Source organism: Perognathus longimembris, chromosome 28 (assembly GCF_023159225.1).
Source record: "Perognathus longimembris pacificus isolate PPM17 chromosome 28, ASM2315922v1, whole genome shotgun sequence".
Taxonomy (NCBI): Eukaryota; Metazoa; Chordata; class Mammalia; order Rodentia; family Heteromyidae; genus Perognathus; species Perognathus longimembris.
Window position 1 is genome coordinate 15,342,542 of NC_063188.1, and position 16,628 is coordinate 15,359,169.

The 16,628-nt window shown below is 37.1% G+C and overlaps 1 protein-coding gene across 5 annotated transcripts in view; it reads left to right on the forward strand.

Annotated features, from left to right (window-relative positions):
* The window catches only part of Mbnl3 (muscleblind like splicing regulator 3), a 117,812-nt gene that overhangs the window by 77,025 nt on the left and 24,159 nt on the right, over positions 1-16,628 (forward strand). For all 5 annotated transcript variants that reach the window (XR_007209323.1, XM_048335777.1, XM_048335776.1 and 2 more), the window contains 4 exons: positions 8,925-9,116; positions 10,724-10,960; positions 14,182-14,329; positions 16,425-16,460. Coding sequence is in view for 4 of the 5 variants with exons in the window: in XM_048335777.1 (XP_048191734.1) it covers positions 8,925-9,116; positions 10,724-10,960; positions 14,182-14,329; positions 16,425-16,460 (613 nt within the window). In the remaining variant the exon portion in view is untranslated. The remainder of the gene's footprint in view (positions 1-8,924; positions 9,117-10,723; positions 10,961-14,181; positions 14,330-16,424; positions 16,461-16,628) is intronic.

A 16,628-nucleotide genomic window follows, 5' to 3' on the forward strand; every position in this document is an offset into this window, starting at 1 on the left:
TAAAATTTCACTCCTTAAAGGTTTTCCTTGGTTTTATTAAGGAAGTATAACAAGTAGAACAAAGGGTGTGCCTCTTCAGTATTTTTTCAATGCACTTTAAGAGATTGTTTCAGATGTTTACAGCACGATTGTGCACACACACATACACACACACACATCTTACAACTTCCCTATGTATAGTCAGGTGACAAATTTCAGAAGTAGTTACACTGGCATACCCTCCAGCAAAGCTGAAAAATGTTCATTTCAACTTGATGACTAGGAAGTTTAATAAAATACACCACTACTGGGTGTGATCTGTGTCTGTATAAACTAGATATTAAAATGTGTTTCTCTAGGCATTCTTATATATCCAGAATTGATATCAGGGAACTCCCTTTAGTTGCTCTCTGTGAATATGGTGATTCACATGGAAGGAGATTGTGACATAAAAGTGAACTTGACTCAGTGGAGTGTATTCATCTGCACATTGCCCTCTGGGTTTGCTGTATGCTTTTCAAGCCTTCCATTGTGGCCAGGTTATAGAGTCCAAACCACAAAGGTGATAAACAAGGACACACTCCATGAATTTCCTTTATCTCAGATTGCATCATCTGAGGACTTTCTAGATTCCTGCCTGCCATTTTGCATCATCTTTGTAATTCTGTTTACCAAATATATTTTGTACAACCAGGATGATATGCTTACCAAAAATTAATAGAGTAAGATCTGAAGTTGGTTTAACACTTGAAAGGGAAAAAATAAGATCAAGTAGACAGGAAGAAGGGCACAGATACTAAATTCTATACTAATTTTTAAGCCTCATTTTTTGCATTGTTGGGGTTTGAACTCAGAGCCTCATTCTTGCTGGGCTAGTGCTGTGTCTCTTTAGTCTCCTTAGTGTCTCACTCCGCTTTTTGCTACTTATTTTCAAGGTACGGTGTCAAGAACTGCTTCCTCTGCTAGCCTTGCACCTTGAACTTTCCACTCTAAGCCTCTACAGTAGTTAGCATGAGACCCTAATTTTTAACCCTATTCTTTACTTAAATAGAAAAGAGAGGGTGATACATTAGTCTATGAAACAGCTTTGAGTGACTACATATAAAATTGGAAAATACTTATTTTCTTTTTGATTTTTGAAAATAAGTATTTAAATGATTGCAAATGAGGATAATCTCCTTGCCTCGCCAAGATGTCATTACAGTCATTTCATAAAAATTACTGTGAGCCAAGCACCAGTGGCTCATGCCTATAATCCTAGCTATTCAGGAGGCTGAGGATCTGAGGATTGCAGTTTGAAGCCAGCCCAGGCAGGGAAGTCCATAAGACTCTTATCTCCAAATAACCACCAGAAAACTAGAAGTGGAGCTGTGGCTTAAGTGCTAGATCACCAACCTCAAGCGAAAAACTAAGCAACAGTTCACAGGCCCTGATTTCAAGCCCTTAGTGGGACCAAAAGAAAGCCATAAACTGTGTATTTGCAGCCAAACAGAGGGTATCTGTACATGGTATCTTTTACATTGTTCAATGTTTTTGAGAGTAACAATCTCACCATTGTCTTTCTTTTCTCTCTTATATTTTCTCCTGGGATAAACTAAATAGAATCTCCTCTTGGCCCATTCTGTGTCTTCCTCCTCTGGGGCTGGTTATCTCAGTTAGTTGGAGGATGGTATTAAGATCATATGGGCCTTTTAGCTTCCTTGTTCATAGTCCCAGTCCCAGCTGTCAGCCAGCTACCTCAGAATCACTTGCTGGTGATCACAAATGAGATGAAAGCTAGGATTTGGGAAGGCTCTGTGAAAATCTTGGTCCCTGAGAGAGGACAAATGGAATTATGAAATCTAGACTTGACAAACTTATCGGTAATGAACAGGGTATTTCTTTCTGTTCATAAAATCATCCTCTTGTGTACATGGGTGTGATCACTAGTAGGGCTATGTAGGATACTCATGTAAAAACCTGTACTTGCCAGGCTCACACCTGTAAGTCTAGATATTCAGGAGGCTGAGATTTGAGGATTGTGGCTTGAAGCCAGCCCAGACAGGAAAGTCTGTGAGACTCTTATCCCCAATGAACCACCAAAAAGATGGAAGTGGCGCTGTGGCTCAAATGGTAGAGAGTTAGCTTTCAGCCAATGAAGCTCAGACAAAGCATCCTGACTCTGAATTAAAGTTTCGGGCCCAGCATCCAAACAAAAAACTGAGAAACAACTTAATTCTTTTTTTTAAACTGTCTTTAAAAAGCTACATATGTTCAATATGTTTAAGTTGGTGAGTTTGGAGAAGTCGCCACAATCTATGCCACAATCCATCCCAGGGTTTTTAAAAAATAGTTTTTCCTTACCTACTGGAATACAAAAGTTAATTGAATTATCATTGTTATTACATGGCGATACCCCACAAATTATTTTAGACTAGTTCCTGTTAATGCCTCGGAACAGTCAAAATCATCTTGTTTATGACAAACTGCCTGCCTATGTAAGGAAGCATTTCTTCTTTTCCCACACTGATCTGTGTTTAGGTACTTCATTATTTTTCCTGGCCTTCTGTGGTAGCTCGCCCTTCTATTCAACAAAGAAAAACCATGCTTTATACTCTCTTACTACCATTCTTCCCACCACTTGTGCCCACAATAATCTATTGATCATGTGCCTACCTGAATACCTTTAACGCTTCTTTCATGAAGAGAGTGATATCAAGGTCAGAAAAGCCTGGTATAGATGAGGGCATTTATTATTCACTTTGACCCTTGATCTTTATTTTTTTTTTTAGTTCTTTCTAGGGCCATGGTGACTTATTATTCATTAACAACTGTGATAACTGCATAAACACCACTATCACTTAGTATTTGTTTATATAGTTAACTCTCAGTTATTGAGGGACCAGCTAGCTAATCTAGAAGTTACATCGGCTTTCTACTGCCTGCCTTTGGCAACTTCATTCAAGAAGTATAGAAATGATCAAGTAATGTCAGTGTAATACTGATTATTTATTAACTGCTCTATAGGAACAGTTAGTGAAGGCTGATAGAAACTAAAATTAGGTATTTTAGCACTTTGGAATTATCTAAGCACAGAAATTATTACAGCAAATAGTAAAAAGGTCTTGCTTCTTTTTATATTCTATACATGCTTCCAAGTAAACAGTAAAACAAAGGTAGTATGAATGCCAGTATATTTTAAGAGAGCTATTTTTGGTTTTAAAATTGAGTCAACAAACGGTTACCAAATGTTTGCCCTTGTGTAAAAGACAGTGTTTAGTTGTCTACCTTCAGACAGGATTTTAGAGAAGGAAAGGCCCTGATTATTTTCTGGCTTTCAGGCCAAGACAGCATTTAATTAACAAAATATTTTGTGTTTATCCATCATAATTGAACCCACAGTTGAAAATCATTGAGGTAACTACAAGTAAGTTTGTTCTGTTGGAGATAACCAAAGAGTGACTGGTATGGAATATGAAGAATATATTTTATTATGTCTGGTTACCCAATCCTTTTTTCTTCTTTGTGTATGATATGTGTACGGGCAGAGCCTGAGCTCTGAAGGTAACAAACATATGCTTCTACCTTCAACCTAGTTATTTTTTAACTAATGAAAAAATATTATTTACTTGTGCAGATGATTCATATTTTCATTGTTTTCCTCACTTCACAAAGGGTTAAAAATTACACAGAGGACAAAAGAGATTCATGTTACACACATACACACACACTCATTACTACACCATTTTTTTTTCCCTCTGGGTGCAAAGAAGTTTATTCTTCAAAACTTTTTTCTTTTTTAAAAAGTCACCCTAAAGTCAACATTTATGATTAAGAATATTTTCTATTTCATAAGTCTAAGTGAAAATTTTAAGTTTTAAAATAATCTGTACATGTAGAGAGAAAAATAGCTTTTTCAGAATATACAGAGACAGCTACAAAATTGATACATTATATATTGTTGGGTTTGTTTCTTGAAAGACTTTTTTTCATTATTTTTATATTTAACAAAGAAAAACAAAACTACAAGAGAGTAAGAATTCCCGTGGGATAGTTTTAACATGGAAAATATCCTTGGGGTTTCTTTGCTTGCTTTCTTCCTCTTTACCCTGCCTCCTATAGACACACACACACACACACACACACACACACACACACACACACACTTTTTGTAAAACTTGAAAACAAAGGATAGGCCCTCAACTTTTATAGATCATGGAATTAAAGTTGATTATTTATAAATACGAACTTTGAAACACGATATATAGAGAGAGACTATTAAATTTTATTTTTTGTTCCCTATGTCTAAATTGTGAGAAAAAAAGAGAATTTGAGATGTTAAAAATATTATTCTTGGGGCTGGGGATATAGCCTAGTGGCAAGAGTGCTTGCCTCGGATACACGAGGCCCTAGGTTCGATTCCCCAGCACCACATATACAGAAAACGGCCAGAAGCGGCGCTGTGGCTCAAGTGGCAGAGTGCTAGCCTTGAGCGGGAAGAAGCCAGGGACAGTGCTCAGGCCCTGAGTCCAAGGCCCAGGACTGGCCAAAAAAAAAAAATATTATTCTTTTACTTTTTTCAATCACTTAAAATTTCAAAAAACTAGATTACTAGCTATGCAAAAACAGGACTATGTCAGAATTGGCCTAGAGGCCCTAGCATGTGAATCCTTACCCTAGAGCATTTAGCTTCTTAACCAATAAATAGTTCTGAGCCCTGAACCAGGAGAGAATGTCCTGAGACCCTTGAACTTCTTAAGATCATGTACAATATTTTATACATATATGAGTTTTTCTGGGGATATAAATGTTCTGTCGTTTTTCCCCTGATTCTCAGAAAAGTCTCAGGTTCAAAAAAAATGTTTGGAGCCACTGTTCTGAAGACATTTAAGGAATTTTTAGGAATCATATCCCAAGTGCTTATAGTTCCTAGGCCTATGGAAGCCAACAAAAAGTCCTGGGGATTCCTAGCTTAAGAGGTAATACTACTAGAGACACTGAAGGTAAATAATTATCATGTGATCACCTTCTTTATTAAAGTCAATGCTCTTCACCATTCTTACTGTTGTGTAATACTCAGAAAGAAGAAAATCCACAGCTCTGATTCTAGGAGGGTAATCTTTGTTATATTTTAAATATTTAGGCAATAGTTTCCATTCAGATTTAAATATCTAAAACATTATTTAAATATTAAATATACTGACTATTTTAGGCTATAAACAGATATGAGATTCAATATACAAAGAATATTTTCTTAAGTCTCGGGTGTATAGCTCAGCAGTACAGTTTGTACTTTGCATGTAGGAAGCCCTGGGTTCTATCCCCAGCACCATAAAAACAACATTCTTCTTTAAAACAGGATTAACCCACAGATGGGTTCGTGTTAGCTCAATTGACATGAAGAGCTGTGATATAGATAGAAGCGGGATTAAGTTGCTTATTGAAGTTGAATGTATAAATTTGCAGGGTTCTTGACTTAACCCGTAGCTGGTAGTCAAAGCTAAGCCTTTGAGTGTTCAAATTCGTGAAATGGAGTAGTTACCCTGGGGCAGAAGTGACAGTAAGAAAACAGAAATGTCTATTTGAAAATAAGTAAGCAGCTCAGGAGTTCCTCCTTCTGCCCCAGGGCTGTGAGCAAAAAAACTTGCTTCTTAATAACTACTGTCATGGAGTAAAATTTGTACTCCTGGAGGAAAAGGTTACAAAAGGTACAGTAATAATTTTTAAATCGAAAGACAGCACTGTATAAAAAAGATCCAAACATTTTCAACAAGTTGCTCACATTTTTTATATAGAGTGATTATTTACAGTGATTATTGATACAGTTGGAGCCCATGAAAGACTTAAAGAGGGCTGGGAATATGGCCTAGTGGCAAGCAGGCTCACCTTGTACACATGAAGCCCTGGGTTCGATTCCTCAGCACCACATATATAGACAATGCCAAAAAAGTGGTGCTGTGGCTCAAGTGGCAGAGTGCTAGCCTTGAACAAAAAGAAGCCAGGGACAGTGCTCGGTCCCTGAGGTCAAGGCCCTGGACTGGCCAAAGAAAAAGATTTAGATGTATTTTCCAAAGAAAGCAAAGTTGTCCAGAAAATTTTCCTTATGGAGTCACTCGTGCAATGAAAAGAAAAAAAAATCTACAGAAGTTCAGAGCTATCATAAAAAGAGCTTTGCTTACAGGTTCCTTAGCCTTAACAATTAATTATTCAATAAATTAAAGTGAATTTTTAGTCATTAATGATGTGTTCTCATTCTAGAAAATCTACCCAAGTTCTGGGCTTTGTGTGAGGTCAATAGTTAATAGATGTAATAGTGGTTCTTTTCCAGTTTTATGAAGAAAAACAAAAGCCTCCAGGAGAATGCAAATTGTGACTTCAATGACAAAATTACCACCAAAATTTGAGAGCAAACAAAAAGTAAACCAGAGACTCCTGTGTGGGTTCACACCAGGAGGTTTTACCACCAGTGACTCTTGATTTTGAAAATGACTGTGAATCACCGAATTAGTAAAGTCCTTGTTGTTGTTGAAGCATGCCTCGGTAGCTGTTTCCAAGAGATTTCTTTCTTCTTAAATCAAATAATGTCACATCAGCTAATTCCTAGGGTTTTGCATCTCATTTCATGTGAACTTTGATACGTTCCTTTTATATCAGAAGTCCTATTTGGTTGGATAAGCCCTCAGCTATTTGTCCTTACACCTAATTCCCCTTCCTGGAGGACTTTATGGGAACAATATTGCTCTTCTCTCTTAAATTCTTGGCTATGATATCTTTTCAATTTGCCCTTGGTGAATCTTGTGAATTCTTTGGGGTCAGGCTCTCTCTGTTCTTCCAGCCATCTAAATGAAACAATTTGATAAATCCTCCTAAGATAGAAGGGCAAGGGAGGAGCACTTTCGTGTAAGCCACATGTAGCTTATAATAATGGCATTTTTTTTCTCTTTTTTTTTTGGCCAGTCCTGGGCCTTGGACTCAGGGCCTGAGCACTGTCCCTGGCTTCTTCCCGCTCAAGGCTAGCACTCTGCCACTTGAGCCACAGCGCCGCTTCTGGCCGTTTTCTGTATATGTGGTGCTGGGGAATCGAACCTAGGGACTCGTGTATCCGAGGCAGGCACTCTTGCCACTAGGCTATATCCCCAGCCCCAATAATGGCATTTTTGAGAAATGATTTTTTTCATTATTTTTTATTTAACAAAAACAAAATGACAAGAGGGCAAGAATTCCCATGGGATAGTTTTACCATGGAAAATATCCTTGGGGTTTCTTTGCTTGCTTTCTTCCTCAAAAGCTTACCTTTGACTACCAGGTATGGGTTAAATCAAGCAGCCTGAAAATTTATACATTCCACTTCACTAAGCAACTTAATCCCGCTTCTATCTATATCACAGCTCTTCAAGTCAATGTGGAGGGCGGGAAAGGGCATACCCTCTCCAAAGCCGCCTGTTCTTTCTGTGTTTAGAGCCATTCCGATTCATATGATTTTTCCATGTATGGGCACCGCATGGCAGTGAAGTACCCTCATGGTGCTTCTAGTGGAAGACATGAAAAGAAAATAAAAGAGAACACACCAGATCAGTAATGCACAGTGAAACACTCACCTTATGGAGTCATCATTCATTAACCTGTTAAAACTTATTTTTAAATCTTACCAAGCATATTTACGAAATTATCCACTAAACTTTGGGTGCACTGAGGGAGACAAGAGAGCTCTCAAAGAAATGATAATAACCACATGGAGAAGAAAACATGCTCCAATGGAATGAACTGGAAACCCCCGCAGGGTAAAGTTATGTGGTAACAGATAATAAAGGCAACCCGCATATCCAATTCTTTGAATCAGGATTTTTAAAGGCAGATAAATCAGTAATAGCCCTTTGAATTTCTAAGGCTTTTCTTTACAAGCTATATTCTAGATTTTGAACCCTACAATTCTGTTATCTTATCTTTTCTTGCCCAACCAGGATCCCTCTAGCATTTCCAGGGCCTCCTTTTGAACTGCATCATCTGGTCCCTAGATAAAGACAAGGCTAGGCAAGTCAGATTCCCTTGTGAAATAGGACCTCTAGTTTAAAAACAGAAGATATGAGCATGCCAATCCCATTTTAGGCATATGGTAAGAAGTTGTTAAAGTACTCACTTTCTCCAATCTACTCTTTCATTCCCCAACTCCTTGCTGCTGCCATGAATATCAGTGGAGCAAGAGAAGTGACAAAACCAGAATTTGGTGGGATAAACAGCCTTAAAGCATAGCATTACTCATGGGGAAGGAGAGAGAGCTGTAGAAGGAAGGAAGGAGAGTCTCTTACAATCCAATTGCAAGGCCATGCCTGTGTGACATGAGATGCTATCATGGGTGAAATGTTTTTTAGGCAAAAAAAAGGCAAATACTAGAAAAAGCACATCAGAAGGAATGAGATTTAATTTGGCTAATTCATGAAAAGTAAAACTCATGTGGCTTATTTTATCATCTTACCAATACATTTGTTACCTAAAAAAACGGTTTTTAATAGTGATTCCAATAGTGTAATTCCTTACAAAGGCAGAATGAAAGCCCACCAAAAGAAGCACCAGTTATTAGGGAAGTCCAAGGGAAGAGTGATAGATGAATGAAGAGAAGAAAGGAGAAGAGAATGCAGTCACAAATTCAATGTGTAGACTGCAAAATTAAGAAGGGAAAAGGAGAGGGTGGGTTGGAATGGATAGGTAACTATGTTGAAGGGGGGGACACTGATCAAGGTGCGTTGTATTCATAAACCTCTTTGTTGAATGGCAAGTCCTTTGCACAACTACATGCAGACAATTAAATAGTAATAGTGCCTCCAAATAAATCCTGCAAAAGAACTAGTGGCATCATTGAGACTTAAGAAATTTTAGTATTTCTCCGAGAATGCCTTCTTGTGTCAAAACTAAAAAGGTGTTTATCTAACATGAATTGTTTTTCCTCTCTCTCTCTCTTAAACATACAGACTTCTTTTCCTATGAATCCATCACTTGCAGCTAATTCAGCAATGGCTTTCAATCCGTACGTACCTCATCCTGGGATGAGCCTCGTTCCTGCTGAACTGTTACCAAATACACCTGTTCTGATTGCTGGAAATCCAGGTCTTGCAATGTCAGGAGTTACTACCCACAAACCAATGCGTTCGGATAAATTGGAGGTAATTGCGAAGAACTACGCAAATACCTGTAAGATAGATTTAACCTCATCAAAAAAGTACCATTTTCACAATTTCAGAGTCTAATGGGTTGAATGATTTAAATAAGTATATCTGAGCCTTTTCCTACTGCAGTTAGACCTTGTTAGGAAGTCCACGAAATCAGCTATACAGTAGGCTAGTGAATATTTTAAATGTACTTCACCATAAACTTTGCAAGAGCACAAGGTATCTGAGTAGAAATGCTCTTCTACCGAGGCACCCGCTGTATAGAGTAGGATTATTGTATTTTTAAGGTGTCTATACTTGGTAGACTAGTAAACTGAAAAAAAATCTCTAACTCCATATGATTACAGAATTTAAAGCTACATGAACATAGAATGTTCTTAGTGTCCAAGATATGCTGTATAGTAAATATCCCTTGATACCTATAATAAATAATACATGTCATTTATTGGAGGATTTATTGAGGTCCTTCCATTTTTCTTTTGCCATTCTTTGAAAGAAACGATGAGTTAATTTCTTAGAAAGTCAGCTCCATTGGCAGCCCATTAAATGCCTGCTCATTCATTGCAATGCACTCTGGCTGTACATGTAACTCATTCATGGTTCCCAAGCTGGCAGTGCACATTCCCCAGTGCCTCACTGTGTGATACTCACCTTAGACCTTACAAAAATCCAATCACATCTGAATGTGTGTATTAACTAGACAGTTAGAACTGCTTTTTAACATCAGTTTTAAGTATCTTTATGTCAATGGAATGCAAACTAACACACTTGGCAAAGAATGGAAGCTTTTGTGTTACCTTTTTTTTCCCTTTGGTCCAAGGATTTAAACTCAGGGCCTAGGTGTTTTGTGCTCAAGGCTAGTGCTCTACCACTTGATCCACAGTGCCAATTATGGCTTTTTCTGAGTAGTTTATTAGAGATAAGTGTGTCATGGACTTTTCTACTCAGGCTGGCTTTGAACCTTGATGCTCAGATCTCAACCTCCTGAATAGCTAGGATTACAGGCATAAGCCACTAGCACTTGGCTAAAATGGAAGTTTGTACCTCGGAACAGACATTGTCACTAGGTACCAGTGGCTCACCCCTGTAGCTACTCAGAAGGCTGGGATCTAAGGATTGATGACCAACAACACCTCGAGCCCAGGCCAGAAAGTGCACAAGGCTCTTACCTCCTATTAACCACCAAAAAAGCCAGAAGTGGAGCTATGGCTGAAGTGGTGTAGCAACAACAGCCTTGAACAAAAAGAAAAAGCTAAAGCACAGTCTGAGTTCAACTCCCAGAACTGGCACCAAAAAAAGGAAGGAAGGAAGGAGGGAAGGAAGGAAGGAAGGAAGGAAGGAAGGAAGGAAGGAAGGAAGGAAGGAAGGAAGGAAGGAAGGAAGGAAGGAAGGAAGGAAGGACGGGAGGAGGGAGGGAGGGAAATTATTATCAATGTTTCTATCTTACAGTGACTATGGCTTTATGCATTACCCTTCCGCCTTTATAGAGGTTTTTTTAAATAAATATCTAAACGTATATATAAAATAAAAGAGATCAAAGTAAATATAAGCCACCTTGTAGTAATCACTGTGATATATGTGGGTGTTGCTTCCTCTTTAAGGTTTGCCGTGAGTTTCAGCGTGGAAATTGTACTCGTGGGGAGAGTGAGTGTCGCTATGCACACCCCCCAGATGCTTCCATGATTGACGTGACCGATAACACTGTGACAATCTGCATGGATTACATTAAAGGTCGATGCTCTCGTGAGAAGTGCAAGTACTTTCATCCTCCTCCACACCTGCAAGCCAGACTCAAGGCAGCTCACTACCAGATGAACCATTCTGTTGCCAATGCAATGGTAAGAGCAGGCCAGGCCTGTGGGCTCTTTCTTGTGGGGGGTAAATTGTTAATATATTCTCCAGGATGTCTAGTGGTCTGTACCCATACCGTTAGACCCACTTGAGTGGGTGCTAAATATGAATAGTCCAGGCTGTAAGCTAGAAAAGGGAAAATATATTTATTTACTAAGATTTTGTGAAAGATAATTGTTTAAAAGTTTATTTAACCTACTGTACTCTTTCTCCTATTTTTAGAGCCAGAGTAAATGATATCATTTAAACAGTACATTTTTTGGAGTGCTTTTTTTGTAGTCTACCCTTTAATAGTGGAGAAAGTTGCCTCTTAGCTCCGTGACCACAGTCATGAACATTTTGCTGCTCACGTCCTCAATGCCTTAAAAACACAGGACTTGGAAGATGGGGATTAGGCACTTTTCATTTCTGAAAGGTCAGGGTTATCTTTCCTTTCTGGAGGCATCGTGTCAGCAAACAGGCGGACCAAGGCAGAAGCCTGGGTCATAGCTAGGGGGAGATTTTTGACGTGACTAAAAGAAGATATCTATCTGGCTTTTGAGCTGCCGTAGCAAGTCCATTTGGGGGTAAAGGTAGCCCTGCTTCATAACATTGGAAGGTAGGAAATAGGACAAGATATTTGTCCGGCATTGTCATGTGAGATTGAGAAATCGGAATTAGGGTTACTCAAGTGGGTCACAGTTGTGAATTATTTTGATGTGCTGTTTGTTGCCTGTATCTTTTGCTATCTTGAACTTATTTCATGTCATGGAGTAAAACAAATCCAATAAAAGAAAAAAAAGAGGAAGCTTCATGGTTCCTGACTGTGGAAATAAAAGCACCTATATAACTTCAGAGTCCAGAAAATTGCAGTATGAATCAATTCTCACATTCATATGTCATTGTGACTTCCATAAAACAGCTCTTGCGTTTGCACAAGAGAAAGAAATTTCTTTGAAAATGTGCCGATGGAGAGAATGTTTTTCATACTGAGGTGCAATTCATCTTGGTGCCACTAGAACTTCACGGAATAAATTCGCCCTATTTCATAAAAGAAGCACTTCACATGTCTCTTCTCTAAGCCCCAAACTTCAAAATTTCATAGTTTTTCTGCTTTAGTGTTAAGCTAGATACTTGTTTTCTGGAGCTGAACTAGACTATGATTCTCCAACTTTCCACCTCCCGCTTACCAATGTGCCAAGCTTCTTCATTTGAAATGGGTTCTTATTGACATTTTTGCCAAGACTAGGCTCAAACTACAAACCTCCCAATCTCTAGCTCCTGAGTAAGTAGGATTAGAGATGTGACTCATCACAACCAGTATGCTGTTGGCCCATTTGTTGTGATTTAAGTGCATTTGGTAGAATGAGTAGGTTACATTCAGGCCACCAATTTCTATTAAGAGAGCTCAAAAATAGCCCTCAATTGATACTTATGAATGTCGATATAAAATTGCTTCCTGAGTAACAGAGCATAAATGCTGTAAGGTCAAGTTGACCTATGGGCAAGAGATTGTTAAAGTAAAACTAAATGAAAGAGTGATTCATCAAGAAATTTCATCTTTCTGTATTTCTAAGGATTCAGTGCACATATGCTTTTTAAAAGACATTTTTACTGTAGCTCTGATTGACTTTGCAGAGAGCAGCTTGTAGTTAGTAAATAAAGAAGACCTAGAGGGCCAACATTTATTTCATCTAATTCCTCATACCCTTTTATTTTTGCAAGTTAGTCTGTGATGAGGCTACCTTGACTCTAACCAATATTAATAAGAGAAATATTTAATAACAACGCAAGCTTCACCCATTCAGAACTGGCCACTAACCTAGCCAAATAGATGGCAGCAATGCAAGAAAATAAATAAAAAGAAGTACTACTTTATGTGCTCAGTGATACAACTTGGTTTCGGGTGATTATACCATTGTCTTAGCTTTCTAGAGAAAGGGACATCTCTCCTTACAGCACAGGAAATCTTTTAAATAACCAGAAACATAGTCTTCTGACCCACTCTGTTAAAATCCTCAACAAATCGATTTTCCCTTAATAGTGAGGAAAGGCATTCGAAATAATAAATTATATTTTTCAGCTTATGATTTTAGTCCTGACCTTTGTCATCGGGTTTTCTCACATATGTTTGGAAATTATACATCTCTAAAGCTACTTGGTTTATTTTTGTCTGACTGCTTAAGAGATCAAATAAACTAATGAAAAAGCAGACATGTCCCACTATGTGAACCAACAGCAGAATCCCCAAAGAACATAGGGATATCTTTGGGCCTTAATTGTCCCCATGAATAGGGAGGTTCTCGCCCTTTTTAGAAAGGTTAATTGGTCAATACAAGTATTCCTGTCTCTTTAAGAATTTGGAGCATGTCTAATTGTATTTGCTGGAATATGATTTTAAAGTAATGTACAATTGGCTGAGAGAGAGAGAGAGAGAAATCAATGTTAAACTTCCTCAACAAGTCTAATCTAGGGGCAGGTTTAAATAATAAAAAACAGTGGAATTTTTAAGGACAGCAGATATGAAAGAGGGGTTTTAAAATGCTGATATGTTTTAAGATTAACATCACAAGAATTTAACAAAGCAAATAGTATATACTGAAATAAATGCAGAGCATGCCTCTATAAAGAAGAATTACATACATTTTTTGCCTAATGCAGTGAGATACAGAGAAGGAAAGGACTGGTTTACTTGCTTTTTTCTCAAATGGGAGTTAGGGGATAAACAGCTGTAAGCTTTGAACTTGAGATCTTTGTATAAATTAGATTTTGTTTTATGAGGCTACAGTACCAGACTACCAACATCTGTTTTCTCATCTATATACTATCTCCTAAATCCATACTGGAATTTTAACTAGCAAAAAAAAAAATCTTTCCTGCTATTTACTTCTGCTAATCTCTCTTCCGTAGATTAATAGATGAGCATTTTCTGAGGTGTCCATTGTAAATGATAATTCATTTCCTGTCACGTCTTCTCCACAATGAGGTCTAAATTGGTGATGTTGAAATGCTCGTTTCCCTTTGTAGTTCTATTTTCTGTTTTGAACTATTCATCCCATGAAACTAGCTCCTAGCTTTTGCAGCTGGTAAACTCGCTGGCTGGCCACAGCTTATTGAACATGGAGGATGACAGCTTGCATTTGCTTGGTTTATATACACTAGGTGTTGTTTCTTAAATTTTGTTTTGTCTTTTGCGGGTACTAATGATGAATACATCCTTCCTCTACAGGCCCTACAGAATGGTACACTTCAAATGATGCCAAAGAGATCGGGCCTTGATAAGACCAATGGTGCCACCCCCATGTTTAATCCCAATGTTTACCACTGCCAGCAGACTCTTAACATGCAGTTCCCACAGCCGGCATTTATCCCCACAGGTGAGAACATCTGTGGACATTGTAAGTTTACTGATGTGCATGTATACACAGTAAAGCAGCTTCCACAGGCCTTTATGGGACAACATATATTCTGGTATATATATATATATATATATATATATATATATATATATATATATATATATATAGAGGCATATATTTTGATTAGAAATAAAAAAATAAGACCATTATACTTGATCTGCTAGTCTCTGGGACACCCTATTGTTCTAAAATTCTGAAAATTAAGCTTATGAACTCAGATGGGGAAAGTATTCTTGATTTTTTTTTTCCTTTTCAGCATTTCTTATTTTTTGCTTCTTGTGATTCGGTCACTTAGTTTGGTCTCAACTAATTCCTTGAATCTTAGGCTTTCATAGACTGTGATCTGCTTTAAAAAAAAAAAAAAGAAAGAAAAGAAAAGATTGATCTAAAAAAAAATCAGTGTGGCAAAACTCTATAGGTTACATAGCTATTATATACCCAAGGTACTTATTATCAAACTACCCTCAACTTATAGTAAGAATAATATAAAAGAGATAGCTCAGCCCCTAGTTCTGTAACCACTTCATATAAAAATACAGCAGTTTATTATTATATTTTTATATATTGCAACATATTTGATATTACCTCCTCTGTTTACCTAAATTTAATAGCATAGTACTTTCACAGCAAGGGGAACAGAAAATTTTAAGTCATTTTTTGTTCAAATAAATAGTATGTATGAATAATTCCTTAGTAAGAAGACTTCTGAAGTGGCTCAATTGGTAGAGCAGATGCCTAGTAAATACAAAGCTCTGTAGTAACAAACTGAAAATACTACCCACTGGAAATATATTTTTTGCCAGACTCCTAAATATCTTAGTTTAGAAACTATTATTAAATGAAAACAACATTTGCTTTGAAAATTAATTTAGAAAGCATCGTTGACAATATAAAAGTTCTAGAGACCTAATATTGTATACTTGGATTTGGGAAAACATTGATTACTGTAATTAATAAATTTAACAGATAATTAATTTTGAAGGATTCCATTAAAATAAGTCTTTAATTACTGAGTGACAATTCTTCAGGACATCATGTCAGTGCCACAATTTTTACACAGTTGTATAAGTATTTCTGAGGAAGAAAATAGAGTTCTTTTGCACATGATCACATCACTTACAAGAAATAACCACGCATATCTAATGATTTGGCCACTTAAGTCATAGCCAGACCTAAGAGAAGCTATGTAATGTACACAAAGTAAAAAAAAAAAAAACAACCAACAACCACAGGATGTGTTAAAGTGACTATATCCCTGGCTTTTTCCCCTTAAAATAGCAATGATAATATACTTACATATTAGATCTGTCTAGTTTGGCTGCTTCCAGTTTGCCTCATTGTGATAAAACCAATCTGGTAGCCTAGAAGATGTAGCCAAAGGGATTGAATTTGAAATTTTGCATTCTTTATTTATTCTACTTTTTCTCAACCTGGTTCAAAATTACAAATTAGTCCTGATTAGTAATTATGGCTGAGACTTTTTTTTTGCCAGATTTGGCCAATAAGAAATTGAGGTTTACAAGTGCAAATGTTTGAAAAATCCCTTTCTCCTTATTAATAGCAAAATTAAAAACCTGTCTGAGAGTTTTTCTTTTTAAAATAGACAACCCACCGCAATATACTCAAAGCCAATGAGATGATGCTAATAGATCAATTCAATAAATAGAAAACTGGGCACATAATATCAGATCTTGGTGCATATTTTGAAAAGAATATATAAAAAAGCTAACATTTCCCTTTTATGATAAGAATTACTGATAATGTATTTGTCCAGAATAAATATACGATCTAAGTGAAGCAATTCTTTTAAAGAAAAATTGAAGTTTATCTTTTTTGTGCCTAAGAATCCAAGAATTACATTGATTATCTGGGCCTATGTGATCTCCAAACTCATCTGTAATTATAAGCATGGGAGATTATTGGGATCGCATGTGCTAATTAATTGATATTGCAAAAAAAAATCTTTCTAGTTAAAATTCACTTCTGTCTGTAAAGCCTTAATAATGAAATCTTTCTTTTCTTTACCTTCCACGCTTTTCTGCATGGTGTACAGGGCCCATACTGTGCATGGCACCCGCTTCAAATTTTGGTAGGTTTTCTACAAAAATTCTCAACTTTTTCTAATCTGAAAAAAATGTGTTTTTCTGCTGTGACTGTGAAAGAGATGAGTGACTGAATGATGTGACTGGGTATTTGCTGCATATTTAAGGTTTAAGATGACGTCTTATGTTCTATGTCTTTGTGGAAACAAAATAGT